The sequence below is a fragment of the Orbicella franksi genome, chromosome 2 (genome assembly GCF_964199315.1).
Source record: "Orbicella franksi chromosome 2, jaOrbFran1.1, whole genome shotgun sequence".
Classification (NCBI taxonomy): domain Eukaryota; kingdom Metazoa; phylum Cnidaria; class Anthozoa; order Scleractinia; family Merulinidae; genus Orbicella; species Orbicella franksi.
This window is the reverse complement of record NC_138146.1, coordinates 35,848,662-35,865,044: the sequence shown is the minus strand read 5'-3', so window position 1 is coordinate 35,865,044 and position 16,383 is coordinate 35,848,662. Positions and strand designations below refer to the sequence as shown.

General features: G+C 37.1%; 1 protein-coding gene across 1 annotated transcript; it reads left to right on the top strand.

Annotated features, from left to right (window-relative positions):
* The first annotated feature begins 437 nt into the window (after positions 1-437).
* On the top strand, positions 438-16,347 carry LOC145479636 (ceramide synthase 1-like). The gene is made up of 7 exons (XM_081458047.1): positions 438-648; positions 785-1,012; positions 6,522-6,681; positions 7,466-7,646; positions 8,161-8,322; positions 9,193-9,497; positions 12,129-16,347. Exons 2-7 carry the CDS (start codon positions 800-802, stop codon positions 12,245-12,247), a joined length of 1,140 nt encoding a protein of 379 aa, XP_081314173.1. The 5' UTR covers positions 438-648; positions 785-799; the 3' UTR covers positions 12,248-16,347.
* Positions 16,348-16,383: the final 36 nt, after the last annotated feature.

The window sequence follows — 16,383 nt, the reverse complement described above, 5'->3', positions numbered from 1 at the left end:
AAACAACCAAGATGAGAGACCCTGGGGACGAGGGCCGGATAAGTTACTGGGCAATAATACCCATGCGCTATGCAAGCTCATGCACACTATTAATTATCACCATTATCACTGATACGCAATATAGTTAGGGGAAGTAAACCGCCAGAAAGTAAAACTCGCCTAAATAGCTCTAAACCGCCTCCAGGAACACAAAGACATCGGAGAGACATCAAAATAACGCAAAACAAACGTGAGGTATGCTACTTTTATTTAAATTATTTTATACACGTAGCATTTCCAACAATTATGTTCGAAGCATCCTCATATACATTTTCTTATAAACGGTTAAGATTGTAACGCAATCGTCAATAGCCTAATTAATCGCTCATACGTGGTTATTTTAGATACCGAGGTGGGTATACTATTTTTAATGGCATAAATCTCTATATTTTCTCTTTATTTTGGTACATATACTTCTAGCTAGGTTTGTTTTATGATAGAAATTATATAGTGCGCCAACCCCCATCTCCGCCCCCTTATCTTCCCATCTCACCATTGACCCTAAGGTTTCCGGTTTGCCTCTTTTTCAGAACGAGTCCACGTGCAGACGTTTCATGTGAAAATGACTGAGCTGAGTTTGATTTGCATGAAAAAAGAAACTACAAGCAGGTAAAACAAATATTCATTTGAATGCTTTTACTTGTTTTGCACAAAGACTCGTTTTGACACAGAGGCAGAATGACTGGTTATAGTGCTGTGTCTCCCCTCCCGTAACCTTTTCATTTCCTATTGTGACTGTTTACAGAAAGGCGGTTCCACGATGGAGGTTGGATACTTGGAGGCTTTCAGCAAAATATGGAATCACGCTTGGATTGAATGGAACGAAAGAGGTCCAACAAAAACATTTCTGACGGATTTCATTCACGAGGTTTCCAGCTATGGCTTTATATCGACCAAGGACGTTCTCATTTGCCTTGTTCTCGGGGTCGCTTTCACCATATTGCGTTATTTTTTGACGGCAGTGTTCTTCAAGGTAAGAATTTTCAGGAATTTCAGACATAAAGTTGATAAGTTTTATTTTTCTTTTCTCAGAGAATTGGTTTCATTGCGAGGTTTTTGGCATGACCCTCTGTTACAATTCTGTTGACAAAGCTTTTGAAGCTTAACACATAATCGGATCGATTGCGCCAGATATCGCAGCTTCATTTGAACACAAGTGCTGGCCACTTAGAAATACGAACCGTACGTTATTAGGACATCCGCCTGAAATAAAGGATGATGATCTTTCTGTAATTTTCCGTGCAGAAAGTTTGTCATTGAAAAGAGAATATGTTGTTCAGACCACTGAACCGTGTGTTTTTATTCCAAACCGCCCCGGCGGTCAGAGTTGTTTTTGACCGCTCGATCTGTCTGAGGACTCCTGAAGGCACGACAATATTTAACTGAAATCCTGTACAGTACATTCATCTCCCTCACATCTGACATGCATTGCTAAATTTTAACGAAGCTTTGTAAACAATTATATGGTACACTGGCCTTGAGCTCTTCATCGATCGATCGTGACTTATATGGTATTGTTTCGATTTCGAATATATTACATTTGCCCCAATCCTAATTTAAATAATTTGATTTTGTATTATGAGTCTTAGATTTATGCTAAACATCTAGAACATTAAATCAATTTCTACACTTTGTGGGTGTACAGTTTTTTTGTTTATTTTAAGTTTATACAAAAAATGAAAAGATTCTAGGGAAATTGAATAATAACCACCGTCTTGCTTATTTCCATGTGAATTGTTCAATTTATTCCATGCCATCTTTGAAGGTAGCTTGTAGTCTAGCAACATCACGAAGAAGATTCTTAAACTACATGTAATTAATACTTAAAATACTATGTTGATCCACTGAGCAATATTGTTGTCAATTTACTACGATTATCAGTTGAGTAAAGCGGGACGAAAGTTTGGTCACCAAGTTTTAACGCAAAAATCGCATTGTTGTCATGAGCAACTGGCTCCATATCCGTTGGCAACTTGTTGGCCTTTGACGTCAATTGGCAGCAAAGCGCACGAAATTGTAGGCGACGTGACAGGTGACCAACAGCTGTTGATATTGTTACCAATGGAAACGAGTTAGGTTGCCCGTGACAACACCATAATTTTGAGGCCAAAACTTCGTAACCAAACTTCCCTCATGCCTTATTCAACTGATAATCGTAGTAAGTGGTCCTTTTCAAACCATGCAAACAAACTTACAGAGATGAAAAGTTTTGTCAACTCCTTTGATCTACCATATTTCCTCGATTTAAATGCTGGGGGCAGTTATTTTTCAATAGGGCCAGTTAGATATGGCATGTATTGAAAGCCAGTGTCTATTTGGGCCCTGCCATTTACCAATAAAACTTAATAAATTATAGCGTTTTTTCATCTTTTTCCTAAGTTAATGATTTTTTTGTCATAAATACCTCAATTTCACGTTGCTCATTATTGCAAAATTCAACTTGAACACTTTCAAAGAAAGTTCAAATAAATGTTAAAGAGCTTGTTTAGATAGTCAACAATATTTTAAACCAGTTACAGAGAATTTCAGGTACTCAGTGTACCATTACAAAGTGTACAATTAGATAGACTAACTTTCTTTAATCTTTGTACTGATTAGAATATTTCTCTTTGCCTCTTAAAAATGTAAGTAGAATAATTTAACAGGACACCTCATGATTTATGGGAATCATTTGCATACTGTAAGGTCAACAAATGAAATTGGGTGTAAGTTTTAAAAATTTACAGTCATCTAGACGAGTTCAATTTTTATTTTGTTTTCATGAATTGTTTTGGAAAATGTCCTACATCTAAGCTTATTACTGTGTGATTTTGCAATTTTGAAAAACATGCATTGGCAGATAAACCTCTCTTGTTATTTGAAACATTAAAGATCTATCTTTTGTCACACTCAAATGTGAAAAAGCATTTGGAAATATGTTTATTACAGGATGATCTTGGCAATGTAAACATCTTAGATACCACATAAGGCATTTACTTCGAAATATGCCAAACTTGTGAAATGATCCTTTTCTGCTGTTGAAGTTGGTTGGACTTGAAGGAATCACCAGTAACTTAACTCCAAAATATGCACAATTATTTGAGACAACTCAGAGTCTGAGATCAGGGTCCCTCTATTTAAAATTTTAGCAAATTAAACCTCTATTGTCAGGTGCTAAGTGATATTTACAGTTCATATGGCATTGTGATCAGAAACATGTTAGGATTCACATCAGGTGGTCATGAGCACATCCTATTCAGATAGAAACAAATTGTATAAGTTGAGTTCATGATCTAAAATAAATTATTTTAAATTGTCTCAATTGCACAAGACCTCATTCAATAAGACTAAACTACACACAATATTTAAATTATAATATTTATAGATCTATATTTTATAATATTATAATAATATTATTATTTTCTATACTTTAGGTTCAACTTCAGAATCAGTTGATAATGTTGTTAATCACTGTTTCTCATGACCCCCCTGTGGGTTATGGGCCAAGATAATTTTATTGTATATGAATTATTTTTTTCATGGTGTGATCTGTTATAGAAAACAGCAGTGATATTTAATTTATTATCTGGCGTGACTGACTAAACAATATTAATTTTGATTATTGCTTTCAGGATGCATGAGAGACAGTTCTTGATCGGTTAATAATTATATAGTTTACATGTATTTTAAAGGGTGATGTGAGATACCCACCTATTGTAAATCTTTATGATTCCCAATTTTAAATCAAAAATTTTGATAAAGTAATTCATGTCCTGGTTAATAAACTGCATCAAGCAATTGGCAGAATACATGTCCATGTAGCATTATTTACAATAGGTAAGAATATACAAACAACGACATGATGCAGGGCTCATGTTTTTCAACATTGTTCAATACATATTCAAAACCCCATCACAGGTTTAATTTTGTTTTGTTTTGTTTCACTTTTTTTAGAGAATTTCTTGCAGATGTCATGCACATGGTCTCTATAGTGATGGGTTCATACTGTCGGGCAAACCTCAACTGACCAAGTTCTATTAAACTTACACATTAATTAATAATATTATTACAGTTTGACCACATTAATTCAAACTCGGTTATTCCAAATTTCCTGTTATTTCGGACTTATTACCATTTCCCTTGAATATGACCTTCAGTCATTTTATTTTACTACAGTGAAATCTGTATTAACCCATATTAAGCGGACATCCTCTATTAAGTGGACACAAGCTTGAGTCCCTAACTTTTCCTCCCATATTTACTTTAAAATAAGCCAGCATTCAGTGGACACCTGTGTTAACCAGATGCAGACACCACTATTAAGCCAGTTTGTTGCACAAAATGTGCAATGAACGGACACTTCAAGGGCTTTTTACTTCTAAAAGCTCAGCTCAGACACTTTTAACATTGTTTAGCGATGTCGTTTTAAAGCTATTTAGATTATTCCAGATTGATACATTGACTGTCTGGACATTGTGCTATGAGCAGTCTTTGATCTTACACTTTGTTACAAAAGGGTTAATAATTAACTATTATTGCTGAACCTGTTCAGAGCAGACATACTGTATTAAGCAGACACTAGTGAGGGTCCCAGGGGTGTCCGCTTAAGGTAATTCCTCTGAAATAAAAGTGACAATAGATTTTTGTTCAAACTTTGTCCACTGAATATTTGTCATATGATAGCTTCAATTTTGAAATAAAAAAGGGGGGTGCCCAAGCTCATTAAGGAGCAGTGAGGCATTAAAAATGCCCCATTTTGGCATTATTTAATGCTTATTATAAAAACGCATTCCCAGTAATTGTAAAATCTTTGTGAGCCCAGACTCACAAGAGCATGCATTAAACTACAGTCAGTACATTGTTTCAGACACAAATAAACATTTTAAGTTTGATTCAGACAGAAAGCTAAATCCTTGATTAAAAATTTGAACCAAATTTCTTGACATGGTTACTGACAGCAAAATAGAGAAGACCACAGTGTATCTGCTATTTTTCTTATTTATTCAATTTTCAGCAATAGAAATTAGGCCAGTCTTTTCTCACGCAAAGCTTATGATTAGTTGATTACAATGGCTCGAAAAAAAATTGGGGTGCCCATGCTCATTGGTGAGCTAGAGCCATTTTTCAACTGACAGAGCTCAATATCAAGGCAAATCCGTCATGATTTCAATATGCACGCGCACAAGCACGCGCTAATGACGCCATAAATTATGCGCAGTAAGGATGCGCGATGCAAATGTGAGGAATGACCTTAATACAGGTTTCACTGTATCAGCTTTTTTGGACTCCTGCTATTTCAAACTATTTTTTGTTTCCCTTGAGAGTATAGAAATTCAATATGGTTAAATGAAATTTAACATAGTTAATGACTAGGAGCTAGTCTGGTCAGTAGCATTTTTGTAGGTGGTTGTTAGTGTCTTGACCGTCTGTTAGCGCTTGTTTAGCGTTTGGTGCATTCTGTAGCGTTTGATATAGTTCAATGAAATTTTACATAGTTTATGATCAGGTCAGCCAGTCTGGTCAGTAGTGTTTTTTGTAGGCATTTGATAGTGTCTTGGCCGTCTGTTAGCGTTTGTTAAGCGTTTGGTACGTTCTGTAGCGTTTGCAGCAGTCATATGGTCGTGGGAGTCCTGTGGCTGACATTGTCCAGCGGTATTCTTGGTGTGTTGTCATCCCATGTGCTTGCAGTGTGTTCATTGCTCCATTAGCGTGGCGTGGATTGAATTATAGTAGTTTCGCGGTTCTCGGCATTCCCTCCCTATTCCCCCCCTCGTTTCAGCATTTTGTTTTTTCCACTGAGCCATCTGGCTTGAGTGTGATGGGTGCCTGTAGGGGGCCTGGCGCGGGGGGCTGGTGGCTTGGTTGCGGGTTGGGCAGGCCAGTCGGGTGTTCTAGCGCCTTGAGGATGTGACTGCGGTTGCAGCCCCCGGGCTTCGTAGGCACCTTCCCTCCACTAGCAACTTGGGTGCTAATTTAAGATAAGATAGGAGTACATAGGAGTCATAGTTAGGTTTGTAGTATCACTCATAGGAAAGTTGTAGAATTAGATGTTGTGTTATAAATTTACAATTTTATAACTAAAAAAAGTTTGGTTTGGCTGAAATTGAAAATGAAAATGAAGGAAATCTTTTCAATGTTAAAGTGAAACTATTTAAAGATAAATATTAATAAACATACTTTCAGGAACACAGCTTACAGTAAAGCAATAGGGTTTCACTTCTCCATGCAATATCGATAATTTTGATGGCACCAAAAATGGCGGAGGCTGACCAAGTGTCCTTTAAATCCATGATGGCTGGCTTGGTCAGAAGCGAGTGATGCAATATCAAAAAAATGGTATTCAGAGTGTTCGAAGTTTATGCTTTGTTCAGATGGTTTCAGGTCATTTCTGTTAGCTCACATGTACATGTAAGGGTTAAGTGTGAATACAAACAGTCAGATTCTGTTTTTATTTTGCACACAAATTGTTCAGTTCACAATTCACTTGTAGTTTTTATTTTCAGCCTTTCTTCAGTTGGTGTCAACTCCTTGAGAAAGATCAGAAGAAGTGTCCAGAAAGTGCCTTCAAGTTTTTGTTTTACTCTTCAGCATATGGCTACTGTTCCTACATTCTATATAATGGCAAATATAACTTTTTCCAAGACACAAGTAACTGCTGGAAAGGTTAGTCTTTGTGCATGTGTGATCTGTTAAAAGTATGCGCTTGTTATTTGGTTCTTGTTTAAATTTATTTATAATATCTAAAACAAAATTGAATTTATGATAAGTATTTGTATTGGTAATCATATGATTAATGAATGGGAGTGTAACTGAGAATTTATACATGTGTACACTAATTTTCTCAAAATTGCATGTCGAGCCTTTAGGCAAGTGCAATTTGAAAGTTTAGAATTTTCAAATTATTCTCAATTAATGTACTGTAAGTCCTTATTATTGCTTGATTTTTCATACAAATTAAATTAGCCCCCATCATAAGTACATGTAGTATGACTGAGATAATAGTGATTATATGATAATTATAAATCTTAAATTAGCATGTGCTTGTTCATAACAAGTATCATTATTATAAACAGGCACATGTTAATTTGCATTGCAGATAAAATTTTAAAAAATTAATGATTAAATTGTTCTGCTCACCGGTCTCAGCCAATCACAATGAAGTAATTTTCTGAGTCATATTAATAAAATCATTAATAGTATGCATAATGTCACATATTTGCTAGATTACAATGTAGAAAAAGGTTTCTAATTAATCCAATTTTGTGCTGCTCTTAACAAATTGTCCCTTGTGCTCACCTGCATCTGGTCTGACATGAATGAAAACCTTTTAAGGTTTAATATTAAAATATTAAGTTTGTTCTCAACTTCATGAAAGATACAAGCCATGTAAAAGGAGTTAAATGTTGTATATCATAATGTAAATGTGACAGTTCATGTCTATTTACAGGATGGTACAAAGGAATGCCTGTTCCTCAAGACATATATATGCTTTATATGGTGGAAGCAGGCTTTTATTTTCATTCCATTTATGCCTCGCTGTTTATGGACCAGTGGCGGAGGGATTCCATCCTTATGATAATGCATCACATTCTAGCTAATTCACTTATTCTCTACTCATTTGCAATCAGGTAAGATGAAAGAAAAGTAGTAATAATTGAATGCAGCATACACGGTGAAGGTTAGAGTTTGGTTTTTTGCTTCTACCAGTCCAGTGCAGGGGTTTGAGGATGGACATTTACACTAAACAAGATCTCTTGTGCCACAATGGTAAAAAAATCTAAAATGTGGGCCTCAGAATTGAAGCTACATTGTATTTTAGCTTTAGACTGAAAGAAAGCACAGAATTATCCTCCTAATTGTGACTTAAGAAAGACCTATAACTTGTGAAACCACCAAATGTACATACCTTCATGTTCACCTGGAATGCTACTCTAAGAGGGTGTCAAAAACATTTGGTCATTTAACTCAATTTAATTTAAAACAGTTGCTCAAGACAAAAAGGTCAACAAACATGACAGGTTGAGAATACCAAAACACCTCGTGGTCTGATACATTCAACTTTGCATGTGCGCACTAGGATTACGTACAGCTGTAATAAAATCGTCAGAACATTCAGGGCTTAACCTTTCTTCTACATTTCAGATATTATAAAATTGGTGTTATAGTGTTGTTTCTTCATGATATCAATGATGTGATACTGGAATTTACCAAGCTGTGTGTGGCTTTCAAGTCCCGTGGTGGAAAATATCACCTCATACCGGACATCACCAGTATTGCAGGATTTTTGACTTTTGCATCACTGTGGTAAGCATATTAAGTTACAAATTGACCACGGACAATGCATAATTTCCAAGATTTGAAAAAGGGACTTTGAAATTAAAAAAAAAAAAGTTTGCTCTCATGAAACACGTTGAAATCATTTATTAATATATGTCACAGATGTTTAAATTAATTATTCTATACTTGAACCTGTAGATTTAGGGTTTTTAAACAATATTTTTACAGAACAGTTTTTAGTTCTTTGACCAATATTTGTATCTAAAGCACATATCATTTTGTACATTTTATATTAAGATATATGTTTCAAATTGATATATTATATTTGGAAGTTATTGTTAATCAAAACAAATATGCATTGGGTTAGTGACAGTAGAACACAACTAGGTAGTGTGGAGAGTCTTTGATGCTCTTGGCATTTCTTTGCGTGCTTTGTAATAGAGGAAATCTCCTTCAAGCCTAATTGTCATCTGTTATTTATGCTCTACATTCAATTGACAAACAGGTGTGCCCAGTATGGCATACAATTAGGATCATATGGGACTACAAAGTCTTTAATAGACCATTTTACAGTTGTCTGCTCTGTGACCTGGCCTTTGAATGGCAGCGAGGCTAGAGTTGACCTTGTTTTGATACAGACCTCTCTGCTTTTGTCACGTAAATGAACCTAGTTAGTATTAGAACAACTTGATTAACACATCAAAAGCAGTGAGGTCTGTATCTTCAAAACAAGGTCAACTCCAGCCTCGCTGCCATTCACAGGCCAGGTCACCGAGCAGACAACTGTAAAATGGTCTATTGTTTTGCAGACTAGATTTCAAGAATGTCTGAATGTTGTTAACAAGTTGAACAATGAAACTTCACTCCATAACACTAATTCTATGGATACTGTTTTAGGTTTTATTGTCGTCTGTACGTCTATCCAGTTAAAGTACTTTACTCCTGCGGCTACATCAGTAAGCAGCTCCTTCCTACAGCTCCATTCTACTTCTTCTTCAATGGAATGCTTTGGATGTTGTTTTTTATGAACATATGGTGGTTTCAGTTCATTGTATGGCTCATAATCCGTATAATTATTGGAAAAAGCCGTGGTGTAGAAGATACTCGAGAGATTCCGAAAGAGTCAAAGAAGAAAGGAATACCTGATCAAGAAGCAAATGGCAAAGTTTTAGAAAATGGAGAGCTATCAGCTACAAATCATGGTAAGATTGCCCCATGTGTATGCAGTATGTACAGTCCACAGTATGTCTAAAGCCTGGTTCACACATGTGAGATAAACATAACACAAGTGTAATAAGCACAAGCGTAAGCACAAGAAAAAGAAACATGTACCTTTTTTTTGTGCTGGCATTTATGCTTATTTCACCTGGGTTATGCTTATCTCACAAGTGTGAATCAGGCTTAAATCTTTGTTCCTGTAAATGCATAAGTACAGGGCTGGAAATAACAGTCGGTCATCGGACATTGTCCGACCAGATTTTGAATATGTCCGGCCAATTTCACATTTTGATCGGACATGATGTCCGAACATTTCACCAACACCTATTGTCCATCCATAAAATTTGGTTATATAAATTGTTAAAAAGGCTCGAAGTTGCGAACGGTACGGTCGCCAATGCGGCTAAAATTTCATCTTTGGCGACCAAAAAATTCTGGTTTAGTCGACAACCGAAAATATGTCTGCGTTCACAGGCTACCATAAATGGCGACTACGTTTCTCTGTGTTGACAATAACGGTTACTTTCTCAGTCATTATGTCCTTCCAGAAATACATAGTGAAAGATCTTTGCTTCTATATCATTCCACATAAGAAAAGAAAGCAATGTATCCTTTTGCTTTGCTGTAAAGGATTCCCTCACATCGGAAAACTTGCAAACGGCTGATCGTGTTTGAAATCGCCCTATAATGCATTGCAAACCCTTGAGCATTGAGTACGTAATGTATGCATACCAATTGTGTCTTTTGTACTGCATACACAAAATTAGCGGCCAAAAAAGTCTTGGAAATTTTTTCTTTACAGATTTTATGCATTGAGTTCTTTTCTGAATAAAATTCCCCTTGATTTTTATCACTTACTCGCCAAATGGCTACTCAAGCATTATTTTAAACTTTGGGCCCTTGACTCTGCACTGACAGTTTGAGCCATATCCAGGAGCCCATTATGGGCTTCTGCCATATCATAAAGCAGAAGTGTTCATCTTTCCTGTACTTGCCAAATAAAGTACTTTTCAGAAATCGCCCTATTATCCATTACGTGGATTGCGATATGCTGTTAGCCCTTCATGTATGTACCTAGAGTCAACTTTGGTCAGGAGCCCATCATTAGGAGCCTGCAACTCCCATATGTCACAGTATTTTTACAGACCAGTCTATTTTTAGGCTTCTTTTCCCTCGAAAAAGGTCAGTTCTGGTCTATTTCAGCGCGCATCGGTAAGGGGAAAAATGGAGGCCTCAGGTGGACATGGCAACCTGATCTTCTGGTGAAATTATAAAGTCTGTGCTTGTGATTGGTTACTGAGGTTGCTTCGGGGGTTGAATTCGCGGTAAATTCAAACTAAAAATAGATCGGTCTGTGAAAACACCAGGACAGGAGTAATTGAGGAAGTTGCACACTCCTAGTGATGGGCTCCTGTGTGGAAAACTAGGTTTGCTTGAAGAACATATAATCAGGAGATAACCAGGAGAGATTGGTGCAGTCATCTAGTAGATAAAGTCATGTAGTTAATCATAAGTGATAAATAAATCAAATTTAAATACAGTTTTGAACGATTTGTATTGAAAATCTTTGCAGTATGCTAATAACTTTTCTTATGCTAATTAATTATGCTAATCAATTATGCAAATTAATGTCCGGTTAAATTGATAAGATGTCTGACCAAAATGAAGATTTGAAAGGACACATGTCCTGTTAAAGAAGAAAAATTATTTCCAGCACTGTAATTAGATACTAACAATTAATTGCTACACTCTAAATCCGGAAGATAAGTGTTTGCTTCATACATTTCGTAAAAGCTAATTAGTTTGCAAGTTTTTAGTGTAATTTTAAAAAAAGAGTGTTTTGGTAACTTCAAAAGTTGTCATTAATCCTAGTAGTGATGGAAGTCTCCTGGCCACTTTTTCTTCTTTTGTGTGGTTAAATAAATAAACAAGTATACTAAGTAAATGAACAAACAAACGAAAGGAAGGAGGGAGGGACAGAGATTGAAAAATATAAACTTGAGGGAGGTAGAGAGAGAGAGAATGAAAACTAGAAACATCAGTGTAAAGGTAAACAAGAAAGAATTTGTTGGATAAAATTTGTATAGACTGATTTTTGTTAGCTAAGCATAAGCACAAGCATGTATGTTTATGACGCTGTGAAAACCAGTCTTTAAGCACTGAAAACAGCCATCTCATGATTGAATATGTTCCATATTGCAAAACACCTTCTGGAAGGTTTCCGCAAGGTCTGAACCAGACTTAATGTATCACTATGTTGGAAGATGTTTAGTTTAGAAGACGTCTGATCACTGTCACTGACTGTGTACAGTGTATCTGAAGTTTAATTTTCGTTGTGCCAACTGACTGTTCGCACAAAGAACCATGAAAAAGAGGGAAATGATGTCAACAATATCCTCACTAATAAGAATGTGGAAAATACACCACTTGGGTCCAAGGTGAGTTATTTTGTGCGAATTGTACGAGTGGTGTATTTTCCAGTAGAACACGTGTCTATATATGATAACAGACTAATAGTATATCAATTGATGATTATTGATTATCGCTTGTTCATAACTTTGCTGGACCTTCCAGCTACAGAGCATTGTTCATTGTGCTTTTTTGTTAATTTTCAGCCATGCAAAGGAATTATAGCAAAGAGGATAGCAAGAGAAAGCTAGAAAACGGTGCACAGAAAGATGGGAAAGAACAATCTCGTCGTCGACAGCCACGTACCAAGCCAGCCAACCCATAGAATGGAGCATACTCAAAAAATAATAAGTACATACATGTAGGTGTTATATTCATCATTTATAAGTGGGTCATATGCTCTTCATTTTAACTTGAAAGACTCCAGAAACTGTCTACCGAGACAAACGTACATTGCTTGCTTAAACTTGTCCACACTCGTGGATAATGTGTAGTAAGTTTAGGTACTTCAAACGCAGGCATGCAAAGCGGTGAGTAGTGAATTTTGCTAATACTATCACATTTTCTCGTGTAAATGTCAGGCCTTGTATGAACATCAAGTTTTTTGGAAAAAAAAGCCGGGTCCGCAAGGTTGAGATTTAAATGAACGCCCCAGGTGTTAATTCAAGGCTGGTAACGTTGTCTGGTCCGCGTCCTGCGTTCATTTTTCAAAACCCAACGATATGGAACTAGAACTCTCATCGATCAATAGGTATACTAGGCTCATGAACTGGCCTAGTTAGTTCGATATAGTTTGCACACTCCACACCCTATGAACAAACTTTGCTGTATGACAACCAAGGAGAGCTTTGTCCGGCATTCTGCCTACACTTACGTTAAATCAACGAGAAAATGTGGTAGTATTTGTAACTGTGAGTCTTTTTTAAAGTTACAAGTTCTTCATTAGAAGTTGTTTTTATAACATTGTCTAGCCTAGAGCATAAACAGGCAAGTTAAGTTTTCATGGGGAGGGTCTGTACTGTTTCCTCCAGGGCAGTTTAACTGCATAGCCCAGCCAGGTCAGAACAATGCCCCTATCCATGAAAAAAATAGAGGTAATGTTTATAATGTACGGTTGAAAATAGAGGTTGCTTCTTGTGAAGGCTCAGTATAATTGTATTTGGTTCACCTAGGTTTCTATTTAAAAAGAAATATTCTCTTTTCCTGGTTGGGATATCCATAAACGCCCGCATTTCAAATGTCTCATGTGGTTTTCCTACTTTACTTCTTTAAAAAAAATGTTTGAAAAATGTTTTTCAAAATCTGTGTTATTTTTCATATTGAACGGTTAATTCGTTGTTGCAGTGAATCAATTTAAATACGTCCTTTGCCAACCTAGCAGTCATTTTTACAATTATTCAATTCAAATTTAATTCAGGCTCCTCTGACTTTGCCATCTCTGAGAACAAGGATGCAAAGCTGTGAATTTTAACAAATTATGCTTTTCGTAACCTTTTCGTAACCTTTTTCGTTGGTTTTCAGCGATACCGGTTGATTTCACATACAGACGTTTTCAATTGATGAAAGTGAAAATGTTGACCATAACATGCCGATAATAAGGCTTTAGTTCGAAAAACTTTTCTTCCGGAGTAAATACTGCCATTGTTGCGAAATACAAAACAACTTTTTTACCATTATCCAATGAATATCTTGGCTTTCACTTTTGACTCTATCATGTCATTGTTGGGTTACTGCCCCTTTCAATAACATGCGGACTCTAAAATTCAACGCTCAACCGACAAATGCGTTTTTCGTTTCCGTCAATAAAATGTTCGGCGGCTCCTCCCAGCTTCCGACTACTGCCGAGCACTGTTTTGTTGATTACTGCGCGCTCGGCAGCAGTCGGAAGATGGAAGTAGCCGCCTCGGGAACATTCGATTGACGGAAGCGAATAACGAATTTGTCAGTTGAGCTTTGAATTTTAGAGTCCGCGTGTTATTGAAAGGCGCAGTACGTTTTCTACGTAGCAATCAGCCTTGCTTTATAGCTGTTGATTGATTGATTGACTGACCGACCGACCGACCGACCGACCGACCGACCGACCGACCGACCGACCGACCGACCGACCGACCGTCTGACTGACTGACTGACTGACTGACTGACTGATTGATTGATTGATTGATGGTATATAAGGCTAAAAAGCTCCGAAAAGTGTCAAATTTGTTCTGCTAAACTAAACGTTTGTTTTAGCGCGCGTAAGTGTAATACGCGCTAGACCCAGTGTCATATTACGGTCGCGTATTACAGTTACACGTGCTAAAACGGGTGTCTGGAAAACCCGAATGGCGAATAGCGAATAGTCGCGAACAGCGAATAGCGAATAGTCCCGAATAGTGCGAATAGTCTCGAATAGTGCGAATAGTGGCGAACAGTCGCGAAAAGTGGCGAATAGTGACGAATAGTCGTCAATAGTCACCGCCTTAGGCCTAATATCCTTGCGTTAATTAATTATCCAAATAAGAAACAGAATTTAAGTGAATTTATTACCTTTTCCTCTCCGGACTCAGGCTCGGGCTGTCCATCGCCGACATTAAGAAAACAGAAAACACAAGGATAACCTAATAAAGACGTATTTACGCTTTTCGAGTGGTTAAAACAGAAGAAATTACGTTTAGAAACACCTTTGGTCCTGATAAGGGTCTGTGCCTTTTAGCGGGAAAATCCCGTCCTACGTTGCTGCGAGGTTGACTGCGAGATACTGGGTACCTTATTTGCGACGATTTGCCACTAATTTGCCACTATTTGCCACTATTCGCCACTATTCGAGACTATTCGTACTATTCGCTATTCGCTATTCGGGACTATTCGCTGTTCGCTATTCGCTATTCGGGTTTTCCAGACACCCCGCTAAAACAATGGTTTTCCCATTTGTTTACTTTGTACTTCATGCGCGTGCTTTCCGTTCGTGCGTACGCATACAGTTTTTTGTATGGCGTGGCTAAATCCACCTACTGAAGAAGGGCTAAGCCCGAAACGTTTAGTTTAGCAGAACAAATTTGACACTTTTCAGAGCTTTTTAGTCTTATATACTATTTTTCGGCAGTGTCACGTATCGTATGAGTTTTTTGCTCATTCCTACTGATTGATTGTTTCACTTACTACAATACGGAAGGGAGAGAATGATAAACAAAACAATACTGTCTGTGTCAAAGTTGATAGGAATGAATATTTCTTGATCATTTACATGTCCTTAGTTCATGATAGTAGAGAAGGCTGAGTGAAAATTCTCTTAATCAGGTCATAGTTACCAACTATGATCAGGTGTACACTTTCGCACTTTTAGTGACTAGTATTCGCATTCTAAATTGCTCCGTCGTTCCAGATGTATAAAGATTGGATCAGCTGAGAGCTATAAACGAAGGGATTTGACAACATCTGCTTGTTAAACAAGCGAAAACTCTCGTCGACTCGGAAAAGTAGAGAGCACTAGATGATATTTAAGGCCGATATTGCTGACAGGGTTTTTGTGGTTTTGGTAACTCTATATTTATAAAGGATACTGATATTAGTCTAAAATATTTTTATGACTCCAACGAGCGTAAAAGTTCCCGCTTGAGAAACGCCCATAAGGTCTTAAATGCTTCCAGGGAAAAAATTTTTCGCTGCAAAAGTTGTCATTCCATACTGCTGAAACGCTCGGTCAGCTTGGATGGGCGTGGCCCCAACGGGAACTAACAGCTCAATTTAAGGGCGGGGGGTGGGGGGAGGGGGGAAGCGTGGTGCGAAATTACCCATTTTATCGATAGTAGCAACTGAATAGTCAGGAAGCTACTTAAGAAGAATTTGTAGTACTTTTAATAAATTCTCATTGCAAATTGATTTTGCGATTTGAGGTCGAAGCGGTTGAATGTATTTAAAGCCGCTAGAATTAAAGTATTTAATATTGACCACTAGTGGGGTTTCTATTTAAAATATTTATGGTGTAAAATTTTAAAGAGTTATTTTTAATATCAGTATTGACGTGATTATATCCACGTTAAAGAGGGAATTGTATGACAGTTGAACCACGCTTTCGCGAACTCTTAAAAGGTAGAAAACAAAGTTCGAGATTCCGGGGGTATTGCAGCGGGCTTTTGGGAGTTGTCACGCAATCGTTTCTCCCGAAGAAAGATTGCGTGACGTACCCGAAGAGCGTCTGCATAGGGGGCTGGGGTTGAGGTAGCCAATAGTAGATAAATGATTCAGCGAATGATTTGAGTTAAAGGTAACGGGGAGATTTAAGCGCGCGTTGAAAGAATATAAGTATGCTCTTAAACATCTCTATATATTTATTCTTACCCTGATTCAATTCCTACATTATATTCCTGTTATAAACAGGACGCACATCAAGTAGAGTACTTATGCTAATGAATAGGATACTGCCAGCTCAATAAACATTTTAATACGGGATTGTACTTGTCACGTCCTTGATTATCACATATA